This window comes from Rhinoraja longicauda, chromosome 4 (genome assembly GCF_053455715.1).
Source record: "Rhinoraja longicauda isolate Sanriku21f chromosome 4, sRhiLon1.1, whole genome shotgun sequence".
NCBI classification, from domain to species: Eukaryota; Metazoa; Chordata; class Chondrichthyes; order Rajiformes; family Arhynchobatidae; genus Rhinoraja; species Rhinoraja longicauda.
In genome coordinates this window covers 26,758,962-26,777,485 of record NC_135956.1, presented here as the reverse complement: position 1 = coordinate 26,777,485, position 18,524 = coordinate 26,758,962, and the positions used below count along the sequence as shown (strand labels likewise).

The 18,524-nt window shown below is 40.8% G+C and overlaps 1 protein-coding gene across 7 annotated transcripts in view; it reads left to right on the top strand.

The window, feature by feature from the left end:
* Positions 1-18,524, top strand: part of tcea1 (transcription elongation factor A (SII), 1) — a 90,636-nt gene that overhangs the window by 49,974 nt on the left and 22,138 nt on the right. For all 7 annotated transcript variants that reach the window (XM_078397395.1, XM_078397388.1, XM_078397387.1 and 4 more), the window contains one exon: positions 9,054-9,159. In XM_078397395.1, the coding sequence (XP_078253521.1) occupies positions 9,054-9,159 (106 nt within the window). The remainder of the gene's footprint in view (positions 1-9,053; positions 9,160-18,524) is intronic.

Sequence of the window (18,524 nt, the reverse complement as noted above, 5' to 3'; positions counted from 1 at the left end):
CCTGAACCCCTGAATGCATTAATCATTAGGTGAGGTCTTTGGGAGTTGCCACATTGCTGATGGGTACGTCTTTTTTTTTGTCCTCACCACAAGATCCTTGGCCCACTCTGTGGCCAACCATGGACATGACAATACCTCCAATAATGGATTGCTGCCAACTTGACACTACTGAGACACCCATGGAATGAGAGTCTCTGCAGCTATGTCAGACAAAACATATGCTGTTAGATTAATCACATTTTATACTTTGTAAAGTATTTGAGCACAAGAAAGTCCAGATGCTGGAATCAGGAGATCTGACTGAGCAGATTCACTTGCCCTCCACACAGGGCAGACAAAACATGTCAGATCTCCTGATTTCGCAGGTTGTTCTTTAAATATCAAGACAAGCAGCAACCAAACATGAAAAAATGTCCCGACCTGAAACATCACCTGTCCATTCCCTCCACAGATGCTACCTGACCCGCTGAATATCTCCAACTCTTTGTGTTCTGTTCAAGGTTCCAGCATCTGGACTTTCTTGTGTCTCCATGATGTTCTCCTTGTTTTGTTCCCATTCTTCCAGAACATCCAGAAAAATATTACTTGAAACTACTTTTAGTTAAGATTTTAATTTCTAATCATGTAGATTAAGGGTGGGTTCTTAATTGGAACTTTTAATAAACTGAAGTATATTTTTCAAAAAGAAAGCAGTGCAGAGCAAATACACCTGTGAAAGTGCAATTAACTGCTAAAGGTACATAAAATGTATAACGTCCATATTTTTCTTGATTGTGATAGATCAGGGCAAGAGTGTAAAATTAACATCAGTTTATTAGTGGGGGAAAATTCCATATTTAACTGTAATCAGATTTTACTACGTCTGACCTGAGCTAAAGGTCACCATTTTAAGTTAATTTTAATTGTGTCATATTTCCTGCCAATGCAGAGGTGCATCTTTAACATTTACAACAAATCAATATTGTCAATATTGATAGAATTTGATTTGTCAAAAAGTGGATCTGATAGTATCTTCACCTGTTTCTCTATGAAGACTATCCTTCTAAAACTGCCTTACAAGCTCAGAGACAAGTGGAGGGATAGGGCATATAAGCTACAGGAAAAGCTTGGACATCGAGCTAGATTTTCTGACCTGGTAGACTTCATAGAGAAACAGGTGAAGATACTATCAGATCCAAGGTATTTATTCACAAAATGCTGGAGTAACTCAGCAGGTCTGGCAGCATCTCAGGAGAGAAGGAATGGGTGACTTTTCGGGTCGAGAACCTTCTTCAGACTGATGTCAGGGGGGCGGGACAAACTATCAGATCCACTTTTTGGAAACATCCAGGATGCTAAGCAAGTTGCAACTGTCAAAAGCTCTACTTTTGCTAAGGCAAGAGAAAGGCAGCAACTACGAGGAAGCAGATTTGCAACAAATGCAACACCTGTAGAAGCACAGGTGCAAGAAAATCTGACAACAAAGGGAATGAAAAGAGATGTATCTACCGCTAAACCACAAGGTTCTTGTTTGTTCTGTAATAAAAGTGGTCACACATTCGGGTGGTGTCCACAGATCAAGAAGAAGGGGCACAAAGAAAAGATAGACTTCTTAAAGGAGAAGGGAGTCTGTTTTGGATGTCTGAAAATAGGTCACATGAGCAAAGACTGCAAGAGTCGTTTGGCTTGTGATGTGTGCAAAGAAAATCATCCTGAAATACTTCACATTGAACAAAAGGACAAAGAAAAGAAACCAGAACATACAGAACAGAATGAAAAACCATTTAGAACGGAGATGAGGAAGAACTTTTTCAGTCAGAGAGTGGTGAAGGTGTGGAATTCTCTGCCTCAGAAGGCAGTGGAGGCCAGTTCGTTGGATGCTTTCAAGAGAGAGCTGGATAGAGCTCTTAAGGATAGCGGAGTGAGGGGGTATGGGGAGAAGGCAGGAACGGGGTACTGATTGAGAGTGATCAGCCATGATCGCATTGAATGGCGGTGCTGGCTCGAAGGGCTGAATGGCCTACTCCTGCACCTATTGTCTATTGTCTATTGTCAAATGGGAGTGATGCTGTTCTCCCATCTCAAATGTGTGGGCATATTGGGGCCTGTGATGAAACCTGCATCTTCTCCATTGTACCAGTACAAGTGAAGAGCCACAAGGGGAGCACAGTATTGCAAACATATGCATTTTTGAATCATGGAAGTTCATCTACCTTTTGCACAGAAAGCTTGATGGGAAGGCTGAACATTACAAGACAAAAGACCAAAATTCTCTTGCGTACCATGAACCAAGTGAAGCCTGTGATCATTCGTCTTATCTCAGGTTTGGAAACGTCTAGCCTGGCCAAAGACTATTTTATTCAACTATCTGATGTGTTCACACATAAGACCATGCCTGTTTCTCAGCTAAACATTCCCAGACAAGAAGACTTGAAACAATGGCCTTACCTGAAGGATATCAAGATTCCTGAAATAGACTCTGGCATTGACCTACTCATCGAGACAAATGCTTTAAAGGTATTGGAACCTTGGGAGCTGGTCAATAGCCAAGGGGATGGACCATACGCTGTAAAAACCCTCCAGGGGTTGGTCATCTATGGTCATCTATGGCCCCCTGAGAATAGACAATAGGTGCAGGAGTAGGCCATTCGGAATGTAAATGGCTGCCCTGCTGCTGCTGTCAATCGAATTTCCATCGCAAACCTAGAGGAGCTACTGGTCAAACAATTACAATCACGACTTCAGTGAAAGAACCAGTAAGGAAATAGAGGAAATGTCCAGAGAAGATGTAAAGTTCTTGGACATTATGAATCGCTCAGCAAGGATGCCAGATGGACACTATTGTCTAGACTTGCCTTTCAAGCAAGCCAGCATGCCAAATAACCGTTGCATTGCAGAGCAGCGCATCCAGAGCTTGAAACGCAAGTTTGGCAAGAATGAGCAGTTACACGATGAATGTACATCCTTCCTCACAGAAATGATTGACAATGGTTATGCTGACAGGGTACCAGCTGAATCAAAGTCATGGAGAACTCTGGTACATCCCTCACCACGGGGTGTATCACCTAAAGAAAGGAACTTTAAGGGTGGTCTTTGACAGTGGTGCAGTCTTGAAAGGAACATCACTTAACTGCCAACTGCTGCAGGGTCCAGCCCTAACCAGCTCACATTGGAGTTCTCATAAGATTCAGACAAGAATTGTTTGCATTGATGGCCAATATCAAGGCAATGTTTCATCAGGTCAGGGCATCAGAAAAGTATATTGACTATCAGCGATTTCTGTGGTGGCCCGATGGTGATGTGCAGCAAGGCCTTGTTGAATACCGGATGAAGGTACATCTTTTTGGAGCTGTGTCGTCACCAAGTTGTGCAAACTATGCATTAGGAAAACTGCTGAAAATAACAAAACTCACTTTTCAGCAGAGGTGACAAACACAGTAAAGACCAACTTCTACGTAGATGATTGTTTAAAATCCATGCCTTCAGAACAGGAAGCAGTTCAGATGGTGAAAGACCTGACTGCAATCTGCCAAATGGGAGGATTCATGCTGTCAAAATGGATCAGCAACAGCCGTGCTGTACTGGCATCCATTCCACAAGAAAACAGAACCAAAGAGATCAAGGAGTTGGACTTGGACAAAGACAATCTGCCTATGGAAAGAGCACTGGGATTGCGCTGGTGCATTGAAATAGATGTTTTCAAGTTCAGAATTGCTGCACAGGAACGACCATACACTAGACATGGCATCTTGTCCGTGGTCGGTTCTATATACGACCCTTTAGGATTTCTAGCACCATTTAGTCTGCCAGCCAAGCTAATTATGCAGGAGCTCTGCAAGGAAAAACTTGGATGGGATGAAAACATACCCCAAACCTTCTCTCAGCGATGGACAGGATGGCTAACAGATCTCAACAAGATTGTGGAGTTTAAGGTGGAGCGGTGCATGAAGCCCACTAGCTTTGGTCAAATCAGATATGCACAGATGCACCACTTTTCAGACACCAGCGAAAGAGGCTACGGTACTGTTTCATATCTAAGACTGGAAGACAACAGCAAAGAAGTGCATGTTGCATTCATAATGGGAAAATTCAGAGTGGCACCAGTAAAACAAATGACGATTCCCAGAATGGAGCTTACAGCTGCAGTCCTAGCTGTCAGAGTTGACACAATGCTGCAAAAACAATTACAGCTTCAACTGGACAAATCTATCTTCTGGCCCGATAGCACAACAGCGCTTAAGTACATCAACAACGAAACCAAACGTTTTCAAACATTTGTAGCAAACAGGATCTCTTTTGTAAGGGATGCTACTGATGTATCACAATGGAGATATGTTAGCACAAAGGAAAATCCTGCAGATTAAGCCTCTAGAGGACTAGCTGCAGACCGCTTCTTAAGCTGTAAAAGATGGATCAAGAGACCAGAGTTTCTATGTAAGCCAGACAGAGAATGACCAAAACCTCATTTGGAATCTAATCTCTGCAAATGATCCAGAAATCAAGCAAGACATCACAATGAATGTCATTGTCAAAAATCCATTGAATTCCGCAAACTCTTTGATCACCTATTTCTCATCATGGAGGAATCTGAAGACTGCCGTAGCTTGGCTTCTTAAAGTAAAGACAACACTCTTTCAGCTAACTCGAAGGAGAAAGAAAATTCAGACTGTTGTGAGTAGCCTTGAAAAAGATCCTGGCAAACTAAAGGAAAAGATAAAAAAGAAGCTTTGTTCCAGGTGACATTGTCGTGGTGGCTGATTCCACTACTCCACGAGGCTCCTGGCGAATGGGCAGAATATTGGAGACCATACCAGATGCACAAGGTCTTGTGCGCACAGTTCGACTTCAGACTAAAAGCAACATCTTGGAAAGACCGATAACTAAGATATGTCTGCTCCTAGAAGCTGATACCTGAGTACAGCAAAAACTGGAGACCCTAAAGATTGAAGAATCACTAAAGTAGATTAGATGCCAACACATAATACATACCTTTTTTCATTATGTGTAAAGGTTTTATAGCTCTATTATAGCTGCGGCTCACCGGCAGTCTCTCTGTCTTTTTGTCTTTGTCTATTGTTATCGTTTAAATGTATGTTCTGATTTATTTTTAGCTCTGTATATGTGGAGGGGTGGGGGAAACCTTTTTTTCTAATCTCCTCAACGGAGATGCGACCTTTATCGTGTCGTATCTTCGTTCACGCTACGGCCTAACACTAACACTGTGGAGTCGGCGGCCTCCAGCTGGGATCGACCTTGAAGACTCCGGTTGCAGGGCCTGGACTTTCCATCTCGGAGGCTTCGGCCGTGGGCCCTGCAGACCGCAACATCGGGAGCTCGCAGGTCCCTGGCTGGCGACCGGCTTTCGGGAGCTCCAGCCGTAGCAGCTTCGACTGCCCCGAAGCGCGAGGTTTGATCGACCCGCTCGCAGGACCTCCATCACCCTGCGTGGCTCAGCCGTGGCACTTTCCATCGCCCGGTGGGGGCTTAGGACCTTCATCGGCCTGCTCGGCTCGGCCTGGGACTTTCCATCGCCCGGCGGGGGCTTCAAAAGTCGGGAGCCTCGCTCGCCTCGAGGCAGCAGTTTGACTGCCTGACCACGGGAGAAGAATAAGGAGGAGATAAGACTTTTCTTTGCCTTCCATCACATTGAGGGTGTGCCTGGAGCAATCACTGTGATGGTTGTTTGTGTTAAAATTGTAATTGTGTGTCTTGTGTTTTTTACTGTCTACTGCCGGACCCTGACGTGAGAGGACGCTGGCGCTGTTTGTTCGCCGCTTCTCCGTCAGGACAAATCTTTTGTTTGTTTTTATGTCTTGACTGTTTTTGTAAAGCGTCTTTGAGCATTTGGAAAGCGCTATATAAAAGAATAGTTAGGGGCCGGTGTGCAGGAGCCATTTATGATTAGGCTAGCTATTGTTAGCATCTTATACTATTTTGTCTAGATATATCTTGCCGTATTATTTTGGACACTTGGGGGCTGTCGTTAGATGAATATATATATATATATATATATATATATATATATATATATATATATATATAGGCATAACGGACTAGGAGGAGGTGTATATATGGGTACAGGGACTGGGAGGAGTTAGATAGAGGGAGGGAGAGGATACATTTCGTACCAGACCTGCGACCAGAGCTGTGAGCATACAGGGGAACAGAGCAGACTTGTATGTGAAATAAGTACAGCCTGGTATGTTCATCTCCTTGTTTGTACAACTACTTCAATAAACAACTAATTAAACTGGAAAAACAACTGGAAGATCTGTTCTGTTGGGGTTTGTGTAAGTTCATTCCGACTCCGTGTAGTAATGGCAATTAGAAAAGACTTTACTGGAAGAGTTGGAAAGTTGCCATTACACAACCACGTAGGCAGCTGCCTAGAAATTAATTTCTATTCAGTTTCAACAATTTGCTGAAGTTTAATGTTAATACTACTTTTAGTTTGAAATATTTCACACACTTATATATTTTGTTTACAAGAAAATGGAATCATTGATTTTTTTTTGGGGCTAGTTGCAATCCAAGTCTACCTAACACATGTCTCATTTATAGCTTTTAGTGGGGTTCTATATTTACTGATGATATAATACTGAGTATTGTGCGACTGCATGTATGAATTTCATTGTTCCATTTTGGTATATATCACAATAAAACTCTCTTGACTTAACTCTTAAATCTGTATAAATTGATGTTGTTTGTGAGACTAAACTGGAGAAGGTGAAATGCAAGGTGCCTTTCCAAAGTTTATTAATTTCAAATAATTATTTCTCTATTTTTCCTTCTGGTACCACAGTAATATGAAGGAGAAAAGGTCCACGTTCAACAAGGAATCTATTTATTTGCCATTAAAATGAAAAATTAAAAAATATTGACAGAATTGACGATCTATTATCCAACATATTCATTAAATTATTCTCCAGTATATTTCATCCATCCTCCCGCGAGATATTGTAAATACTTTCCACTCTTATTAATTATTTTAATTATATTGGAACCAGGACATAGCACTCTTTGTATGTGCTCTGCCATGCCTTACGATTGTGGTTGATTCTGTACCTTCAGCAGTGGCTGCTCAGTCCCCTTTATTCCTGATTTCCTTTGTGTTCAAAAATATAATCTTGAATGTAGAATCTTGAATGTATCCAAGACTAAGTAAACCACAGTCCTCTGGGGTAGAGAATTCAAAAATTTGCAACTTCTAGTGTGCAGAAATAATCATTCTCGTTGACTTTTGCCCCTCCTAATTCCAAACTTTTAATTTATATATTTAATATATTATTTAATAATTTAATATATTATTGAACTCCTTTGTTCATTAAGGTATCTACTGAGTGCATTGGTTCCATGTTTACATATCTGTTGTGTTGCAAGTAAGAATTTCATTGTTCTATTTCGAGACTTATGACAATAAAACACTCTTGAGTTTCCAATTGGATGAACTAGTTTCCTCCTGTCAGTCATCCTTCTGTCATTTATCTTTTCAATCTCTTTCATGATTTTTAATGCCTCAAGATTGCCTCTCATTCTTCTAAAGTGAATATAGGCCAATTTTACTCATTGTCTCACCGCTTGGAGCAAGTTCCCCATCCTGAGAATCATTATGATAGATAGCCACTGCATTAGCTCCGAGACAAGCATATACTTCTTTGACTACCAGGACCTAAATTGTACCCAGCACTCTAGGTGTGTTCTCTCCAATGTTCGATAGTCATCATTTGCTTGCTATTCGATATCACTATCATTGGCCTTATCTCATAAACCTCATATTCTCCATATTGATTAGTAGGACTAAATGTTACAATCCCTAAGGTTTGCACTACAATTGACTGGTGTTGTTCTTGGGGGTGACCACTAGGTAATGTTGCTACCATTCCGACACATCTTCAGTTGTGTACCTCAACGTCACTGGGTGTTTCGGCCTTTTATCACAAGACACCCTCAGTTGAGGCAGGCCCACCGCAGGGTGATCAGACCTGGGTGTGTGTCTTATGGTTAGCCTCTAGATGGTCACGTGGCAGCCCAGACAGTATCTTTTCTTTTCAGCCACAGCCAGTGACTGCTCCGTTCGGCGGCATTTGCAAATTCTTTGATTGCCCTCCTTTGGGCCTGCCCTCTGACTCCAACTTCCCTCAGGAGCCTTGCAGTGGATTTGCTAGCTCATCTCCTGTTTTGTTTCTTCAAAGCAGTTAACCATACATTAGCATCTCAAATCTTCACTGCAGTTATAAGACTTCCTTATCATGTTTCCATTCCTGGCTATGTGGGAAATAGTCCTGTTGAAAGTTTTAAATGAAATACCAATTGACTGTGGTGTTGGTCTGGTATACTTCCTCATTCTTCCAACAAAATTTATTAACTGACATCTTCCTCCATTTTCCAAGTGAATGGGACTATTGCCATCCAATATTTCTCTTGCCTGTTCAAGAGTTAAGTCAAGAGTGTTTGATTGTGATATGCTCTGGGAATGGAACAATGAATTTCTTCCTTGCAGGCAAACTATCACAACAAACAACCATACAATAAATTATCAGTTTTATTGTGTTGGGCCCTAACTATTGGATGCTTGTCCTTACCTTCAATTGTTAGACACAAATTGTCTTTGAGCTCTTTTCAAAGCAGCCCTTTCATTCCTTATCACCATCACGTGAAGGCATGACCTCTGGTTCTTAGTGCTATGCTTCTCAAATGATCTTTGTATCATGAGCCTGTGTTGTCTTGCGTTTAGTTTTGGATCAGGCAGTTTCCTTCAGTTGTACATCGAAGATCGGTGTGATTATTTTCTTGCTCTTGGGCTCTTCATTTCATTGTATCAATATTTAACCTACCAATGAGTTCTATAGCCCAGTACCCATGTATTTTCAAATTGAATTTCTAACTAGGTGTGGTTTCATCATAAAGGTGGGCTGTTTCCATCTGTGGTAATGCTCCATTACTGTCTCAGCCAAATGATCCTAATCTATTCCAAAGTCTATCTATGGGAATGAAATGTGTTGTAGTTCTTTGTAGTTCTTCAAAACGTTGGATCTAATCAATTTGGTAAGTAATATGTATTCATTGTTTTACAGTCTACCAGGATTGGGATGTCTGTAAATGCCATCAGGAAGCAAAGTAAAGAAGAAGACGTCATATCCTTGGCAAAATCCCTCATTAAATCCTGGAAGAAACTCTTGGGTAAGGGACTGCACACTCAAGTCTTGGTCTAACACCAGTAACTTTCCATCTTGCAAAGATTACCTGTGAGCTATTGTCATAATCCACATAACATTCATGCAAATGGATGTAGCAGTGCTGAACTACTATCTACCTATTGGTGACCCTCGGACTATTCTTGATTGGACTTTGTTGGCTTTACATTGCACTAAACGTTATTCCCTTATCATGGATTTATACACTGTAAATGGCTTGATTGTAGCCATGTTTAGTCTTTCTGCTGACAGGTTAGCAGGCAACAAAACCTTTTCACTGTACCTCCGTACATGTGACAATAAACTAAACTGAATTTTATGGAACTCTGCCAAATGCATAGCAAAAACAAAGTTGATTACCCAGTTTCTGGGGGTGTTCGAATTTTATCTGACTTTAAATGGGAAAATACAAGTCAGGAGTAATAAGATCCAACAAACACAAAAATGAATTGCCAGTGGCCCAGCTCTGTAGGTTATTTTGTTCCTCTTTTCAAAATATGCATAATTATCTATCTCATGAGGACTAGCTGAATTAACTTTCGTTGCCTTTTTGTTTATGCTCATAAATTCTAAGTAGTTATTAAGGTATTGCTTTTCTGTATAATTTGACCATGCGTTCGAAAAAGAGCAAGTGATTGTTGTCTCTTTAAACCTCAAATGTTTTGTTTAATGATTGAAGTAGTCACCTTCAGGGTAAAAACAGAAACTGCAAAATTGTCATGGGTAGATTTGACAGAGTTTATTGTTGGTTTGAAGTAATTTGTTCCAGGAGGTATCTCAAATTAATTTCAGAATATTGCAAGCTGTCTTGTGTTTAGTGTGGCATGTGATCTTTTGTTTTCCTGAGGCGTTTTTAATTACTAGCTAGCTGAAGGTAAACTGTACATACTGGAGAGATAAGAGAAATTAGGTTGTGTATCACAACTAATGTCAAATTGGAATTAAAAGTTGCAAGAAAACCTTACATTCTAAAGTAAATTATGAAAGATAATTTACAGAACATGTTTGACGAGATAATGAAGCTCTGAATCCATCAGTTGTTATTCTGTAGGTTCTATTGATACTGAACAACCTTGCAAGCAATCGAAAACTTTTAAGGAATTGTGCCAATTTGCAGTTATTTTCCAATGTGTAATTCTGAATACAAGAAAGTGCACATACAATCAGTGTGCAAATAATTATTCCCAGTGATGCATGTTAAAATGCAGGGAATTGTATAAATCACATCTTCTTCCAAATTTCTCCTCCATGCAATGTGGGGGTTTGTGTGATGAGGAATTATATAAATTCCCCTGCTGTGTATTGTGCCTGTTCTGAATACAATTAGTAAAAGTGTTTTTGCATTTTCTGTACCTTTTTGTTTTGTAATGCTCTGAGGATTAATCTGTTCTGTTCACCATTTTTAGCTGGTATGTTGATTGCTGCATTTAAAATAATTTACATAAAGAGTAGAGATAATGAGATTCTTGTTTTAATCTGAGTAGAGTTATAAGATTCACACAAGGAATCTATGTTCATGAGAAGTAAACAAATGCAGCCGAACAACATCCAAAGTCCTGCTTCATCACTTCTTGTCGAATTCCTATATCTCTTGTAGCATTATGCAAACACACCTGGACATCTTAAAAGTATGATCTTGTTTAAGTATCATCTTAAATTATTTTGATGAGGGGATTGAAGGCTTTGTGGCCAAGTTTGCGGATGGTACGAAAATAGATGGAGGGGCAGGTAGTGCAGTGAAAGCAGGAACTCTGCAGAATGACTTGGACAGGTTGGGAGAGTGGGCAGAGAACTGGCAGATGGAATATAGTGTAGCAAAGTTTGGAGTCATGTATTTTTCTAGTAGGAATAAAGACCGAGACGATAATCTAGAAATCGGAGGTGCAAAAGGAGTGCCTGTGCAGGATTCCCAAAAAGTTAATCAGCAAGTCGAATCGGTAGTAAAGAAGGCAAACGCAATGCTAGCATTTATTTCAAGAGGGCTTGTATACAAAAACAGGGATATAATGCTGAAGCTGTACAAAATGCTGGTCAGGCTGCATTTTGAGCATTGTGAACAATTTTGGGCACCATATCGTAGGAAGGATGTGCTGGCCCTGGAGAGAGTCGAGAGGAGGTTTACAAGAATGATCCCAGGAATGAGTGGGTTAACATATGATGAGTATTTGAAGGCACTGGGCCAGAACTCGCTAGTATGTAGAAGAATGAGGGGGGGGCCGCATTGAAACGTACAGAATAGTGAAGGGTTTGGATAGAGTGGATGTGGAGAGAATGTTTCCACTAGTGGGACTAGGACTAGAGGTCATAGCCTCAGAATTAAAGGACCTTCCTTAGGGAAGGAGATGAGGAGGAATTTCTTTAGTCAGAGGGTGGTGAATCTGTGGACTTCTTTGCCACATAAGGCTGTGGAGGCCGTCAATGGATATTTATTAAGGCAGAGATAGATAGATTCTTGATTAGTACGGGTGTTGGGGGTTAGGGGAAGAAGGCAGGAGAATGGGGTTAGGAGGGAGAGATAGATCAGCCATGATTGAATGGTATAGTAGATGAGATGGGCCGAATGGCCTAATTCTGCTCCTATCACTAATGACCTGCCCTAAGTACATATTTTGATCTTTATCAATGAATATGGCTGCATATTGAATTGAATCAATCTCATCATGAAAACCTGCAGATGATATGTGGAGTATACTATTGTAAACAGTTAGTCAGAGTTGCAGACAAGAGAGCTAATACGATAATCCTGCTCAATTTTAATTAAAAATTGTAGTAAACAGGGCAAGTGTTTCTGATCTCCCTGTGTTGCTATGGAGAGTAAGATCTGGAAATGCTGAAAGATTAAAGTGTCACCATTTTTTTAATAAAACATTTATGTTTATCTTAAATTCCCAGGAGAGATTGAAATTGGAAACAGATTTTTTTGAGCATTATCTAAATTTGTTTTCTAAACAGTCAGATTAATTTGGAGTGGGAAATTATTTATAAATGATTGCATGAGGTCTATCACAAAATGCTGGAGTAACTCAGCGGGTCAGGCAGCATCTCTGGAGAAAAGGAATGGGTGACGTTTCGGGTCGAGATCTTTCTTCAGACATGAGGTCTACATCTGTTGAAAGTTTACTTGGGGCTATTTCGATACAGTTGTCATCATTGTTGTCACCATCCTCTGTTTTTATTGGGATACAAAACTTGGACTGCAATATATAGTGCCCTCCATAATGTTTGGGACAAAGACCCATCACTTATTTATTTGCCCCAGTACTCCACAATGTGAGATTTGTAATAGAAAATTACACGTGGTTAAAGTGCACATTGTCGGATTTTAATGAAGGCCATTTTAAAACATTTTGGTTTCATTATGTAGAAATTACAGCAGTGTTTATACAGTATATAGTCATCCCCCCCCCCCAATGGGGACGACAACTATATACTGTATAAACACTGCTGTAATCCCCCCCTCATTGCTGAAATCACCCCCCCCCCATTGCTGAAATCCACCCCCCCCACAAACACTGCTGAACCCCCCCCCCCCCCCCCATTTCAGGGCACCTTAATGTTTGGGGCACATAGCTTCACAGGTGTTGGTAATTGCTCAGGTGTGTTTAAATGCCTCCTTAAGGCAGGTAGTCTTTCCTCCAGTCTTTCCATCACCTTTGGAAACTTCTATCACTGTTTATCAACATGAGGACCAAAGTTGTGCCAATGAAAGTCAAAGAAGCCATTATGAGACTGAGAAACAAGAATAAAACTGTAGTCATCAGCCAAACCTTAGGCTCACCAAAATCAACTGTTTGGAACATCATTAAGAAGAAAGAGAGCACTGGTGAGCTTACTAATCACAAAGGGATTGGCAGGCCAAGGAAGACCTCCACAGCTGATGACAGAAGAATTCACTCTATAATAAAGAAAATCAAATCAAATTTCTTTATTGTCATTGTAGTGGTGCATACAACAAAATTCAGGTGCACTGCCTGAGCGGCTCAATTGTACAAGATAAAAAATAACAAAATAACAGTAAAAGAGTGAGGAAAATAAAAACCCTTATCAGAGTACAAGATATTGCACCTTGTCAGAATATAAGATATTGCACAGAATAGTATAAAAATAAATATAAATTAATATATCAGTATTGCACAGTCGGTATTGTACAGTATAAATATTGTCTACAGAGGGGGGGGTGCTTTCAGTGCAGAGTTCAGTGTGGTGATGTCCTTTGCAGACCTCCCAACCCTTCTGAATTTGGCGGAAAGTTTCCGCTTTCTTATTTCAATTCCGCCATTCCCATTTCGCTTCACATCTTTCCGCAAAACACATGCCCCGCCACTGACCACTGTATATCTTCAATGAAATTAGGTATGTGCAGTTTTAAATGAAACTCTTTCTTCCTAACTTAGTCATACATTTTATGACCATTGTTCTTTTATTCAATACCAAGAGAATTGGGATGTGTAAGGAAAAAGCAAAATAGAAAAAACAAAACAAAACATTTTTTTCTTTGTGTTGTAAAAAGTATTTCTGTTCAATAACCTTTCTATAAATAGCAGAATATACTCATGATAGGCCTGACATTGTACATATAGTCCAAGAACTACAGGCTGTTGGAAATAATAGTCATTTTTCACACATGAATGTAGTGCAACACGTCTGCGCATTTAGCGTGCATACTTTTTTTTGCTGAAAAGTTGCATAACGCGCCATATTATGAATTTTGATGTAAAATTCTGAATTTTGGACATCAATATTATGAATTTGTAAAATCAAATGTTGGGAGGTCTGCCTTTGGGTATAAACTGTTTGTTAGTCTTGTGGTGTGCGCTTTGATGGACCTGTAGTGCTTTCCTGAGGGCAGAAGGGCAAACAAGAGATGGGCACGATGAGATTGGTCCTTTACGATGCAGGATGCCTTCCGCAGGCAACGGGAGCTATAGATGTCTTCCAGGGCAGGCTGATGTGTGTTGCTGATCTTCTGGGCTGTGATGATGATTCTCTGCGGAGCCTTCTTGTCAGCTGCAGAGCTGTTGCCAGACCACACCAGGATCCCATGTGTCAGGACACTCTCAATGGAGCAGCGGTAGAAGGACACTAGCAGCTATTGTGGCAGGTTGACTTTCCTGAGTGTTCTTAGGACGTGAAGCTGCTGTTGTTCCTTCTTAACCAGAGAGTTTGTGTTGGTTGACCATGTGAGATCATCTGAGATGTGGGTTTCAGGGACCTGAAACTGGAGACTCTATCCACTCTTTCTCAAAAATCCCCAAACATCTGTCCGACAGATCTGAAACACTCTTCAGGAGTTGAGTGGATTTGTCAATAACCACTGTCTGCCGAAGACTTCATGAACAGAAATACAGAGGCTACACTGCAAGATGCAAACCACTGGTTAGCTGCAAAAATAGGATGGCCAGGTTACAGTTTGCCAATAAGTACTTAAAAGAGCAACCACATTTCTGGAAAAGGTTCTTGTGGACAGATGAGACAAAGATTAACTTGCATCAGAGTGATGGCAAGAGCAAAGTATGGAGGAGAGAAGGAACTGCCCAAGATCCAAAGCATACCACCTCATCTGTGAAACACGGTGGTGGGAATGCTATGGCCTGGGCACATCTGGCTGCTGAAGCTACTGGCTCACAATAGACTATAGGTGCAGGAGTAGGCCATTCGGCCCTTCGAGCCAGCACCACCATTCAATGTGATCATGGCTGATCATTCTCAATCAGTACCCCATTCCTGCCTTCTCCCCATACCCTCTGACTCCGCTATCCTTAAGAGCTCTATCTAGCTCTCGCTTGAAAGCATTCAGAGAATTGGCCTCCACTGCCTTCTGAGGCAGAGAATTCCGCAGATTTATAACCCTCTTACTGAAAAAGGTTTTTCCTCATCGTTCTAAATGGCCTACCCCTTATTCTTAAACTGTGGCCCCTGGTTCTGGATTCCCCCAACATTGGGAACATGTTTCCTGCCTCTTAACGTGTCCAACCCCTTAATAATCTTATATGTTTCAATAAGATCCCCTGTTATCCTTCTAAATTCCAGTGTATACAAGCCTAGTCACTCCAGTCTTTCAACATACGACAGTCCCGCCATTCCGGGAATTAAACTAGTGAATCTACGCTACACGCCCTCAATAGCAAGAGTATGCTTCCTCAAGTTTGGGGACCAAAACTGCACACAGTACTCCAGGTGCGGTCTCACTAGGGCCCTGTACAACTGCAGAAGGACCTCTTTGCTCCTATACTCAACTCCTCTTGTTATGAAGGCCAACATTCCATTGGCATTCTTCACTGCCTGCTGTACCTGCATGCTTCCTTTCAGTGACTGATGCACTGGGACACCCAGAACTCGTTGTACGTCCCCTTTTCCCAACTTGACACCATTCAGATAATAATCTGCCTTCCTATTCTTACCACCAAAGTGGATATCCTCACACTTATCCACATTAAACTGCATCTGCAATGCTTCCGCCCACTCACACAACCTGCCCAAGTCACCCTGCAACCTCATAGCATCTTCCTCACAGTTCACACTACCACCCAGCTTTGTATCATCTCCAAATTTGCTAATGTTAGTTTTAATCCCTTCATCCAAGTCATTAATGTATATTGTAAATAACTGCGGTCCCAGCACCGAGCCTTGCGGTACCCCACTAGTCACTGCCTGCCATTCTGAAAGGGACCCATTTATCCCCACTCTTTGCTTTCTGTCTGCCAAGCAATTTTCTATCCATGTCAGTACCCTACCTCCAATACCATGTGCTCTAATTTTCTCCTATGTGGGACCTTGTCGAAGGCTTTCTGAAAGTCAAGGTGCACTAATCTGCTATGTGGGACCTTGTCGAAGGCTTTCTGTAAGTCAAGGTACACTACATCCACCGGCTCTTCCCTGTCCATTTTCCTAGTTACATCCTCAAAAAATTCCAGAAGATTAGTCAAGCATGATTTCCCCTTCGTAAATCTATGCTGACTCGGAACGATCCTGTTACTGCTATCCAAATGCTCCGCAATTTCGTCTTTTATAATTGACTCCAGCATCTTCCCCACCACTGATATCAGACTATATTCATTGATGATACAATTGCTGATGGTAGTAGCATAATGAATTCTGAAGTGTATAGACACATCCTATCTGCTCAAGTTCAAACAAATGCCTCAAAACTCATTGGCCATTCTACAGCAAGACAATGATTCCAAACATACTGCTAAAGCAACAAAGGAGTTTTTCAAAGCTGAAAAATGTTCAATTCTTGAGTGGCCAAGTCAATCACCCGATCTGAACCCAATTGAGCATGCCTTTTATATGCTGAAGGGAAAACTGAAGGCAACACGCCCCCAAAACAAGCATAAGGTAAAGATGGCTGTAATACAGGCCTGGCAGAACAACACCAGAGAAGACACCCAGCAACTGGTGATGTCCATGAATCGCAGACTTCAAGCAGTCATTGCATGTAAAGGATATGCAACAAAATACTAAACATGACTATTTTTATTTTCATGATAGTGCTGTGTCCCAAACATTATGGTGCCCTGAAATGGGGGTGCTATGTATAGACACTGCTGTAATTTCTACATGGTGAAACCAAAATGAAAAAAATGGCTTTTATTAAAATCTGACAATGTGCACTTTAACCACGTGATTTCTTTCTATTATAATTCTCAAATTGTGGAGTACAGAGGCAAATAAATAAATTATGGGTCTTTGTCCCAAACATTATGGAGGGCATTGTAGTTCCATTGCATTTTAGTCGACATAAGGAACTGCAAATGCGAGTTTTAAAAAACAAAAACAAAGTGCTGGAGTAACTCAATGTGTCAGGCAGCATCTCTGTTCAGACTCTGTTCAGGGACCCTTGTTCAGACTCCTACAAACAGTCTGAACAAGGTGTCCTGACAAGAAATGTCACCTATCCATGTCCTTCGGAGATGCTGTCTGACCTGATGAGTTACTCCAGCGCTTTGTTTTTTCAGTATATTTTAGTGCTCAGCATCTGTCAAATTGAAGCTGACAATGAAAAGTTACCAGAACATTCTCAAATTTTTAATGCATATATTTCCTGCTGAGGAATTTTGCTTCTGTACTTGCGTAACTATTGTTGTTTTAGAAATATGAAACAAATATGGAAAATATGCTTCGAAACTTGAAAAGGAAAGAGCCTTGTTGTAGAAGATCTCACAGTGTAATATGTGAAAAGTAGGACGATGTAGGTTGCGCAGCGGTAGAGTTGCTGCCTTACAGCGAATGCAGCGCTGGAGACTCGGGTTCGATCCTGACTACGGGCGCCGTCTGCACGGAGTTTGTACGTTCTCCCTGTGACCTGCGTGGGTTTTCTCCGAGATCTTCGGTTTCCTCCCACACTCCAAAGACGTACAGGTATGTAGGTTAATTGGCTGGGGAAATGTTTTTAAAAAATTGTCCCTAGTGGGTGTAGGATAGTGTTAATGTGCGGGGATCGCTGTGCGGCGCGGGCCCGGTGGGTCGAAGGGCCCGTTTCTGCACTATATCTCTATATCTAAATCTAGGTTAATTGTTTTAAATTGCTCCCTGAGTTTAGATGAGTATTGGGAACTGGGGAGAGTTAAATGTAAGGAGAATAAAGAATGCAGGATTTGTGCAAATGTGTTGGTGTAGGGCCAAAAGGTGAATTTATCTATTGTGTATTTCTGTGATGCTAAGATGACACGGGAAACATCACCCAGAAGAGGAGAGCATTTGTTTAAAAAATAATTTTGTACAAGCACCCCATGGTTATGTAATTGTTCCGTTCCCAAGATATGTCCAGATTTTCCATAAATTGTAAACTTCTTTTTTCTAGTTACGTATTAAATCGCTCTACATACACTTTAATTCTTCCATTTCATTAAAAAAAAATCACCTAAACAAGATTGAGTCAATTTTGTTTATTTGTCATATGAACTGGAATAATGAAATTCTTACTTGTTGCAGTTTTACAGGCAAAGTACACAACAACGTCAATAAATATACAATAGATTGTCAGTTATTCTAAGAAAAACGAAGTAATGTTTAATCTAATGAAATATATGCTGTATTGTGTTATCAATACCATGAAACATTATTATCTTGGAAAATGTTTTCAAAAATATGTGACAATTTGCATATAATGAGATTTTCTTTAAATGGGGTCATGATACCTCAGAACCTCTGTATTGGAGAAATGAAAAGGATTGAAAGTCAATTAATCTCCAGTACTAAAAGATTGCAACAAGGATTTTTGAAAATGATGACTGTGGAGATAGTGGATGCACAAACCAGTTTTCACAATTTCATGGATTGTAGAATGGCTTCCACAGATTTGAAAGTAACAAATGACTCCATTTGTTAAGACTGGAGTGGGATAGAAAA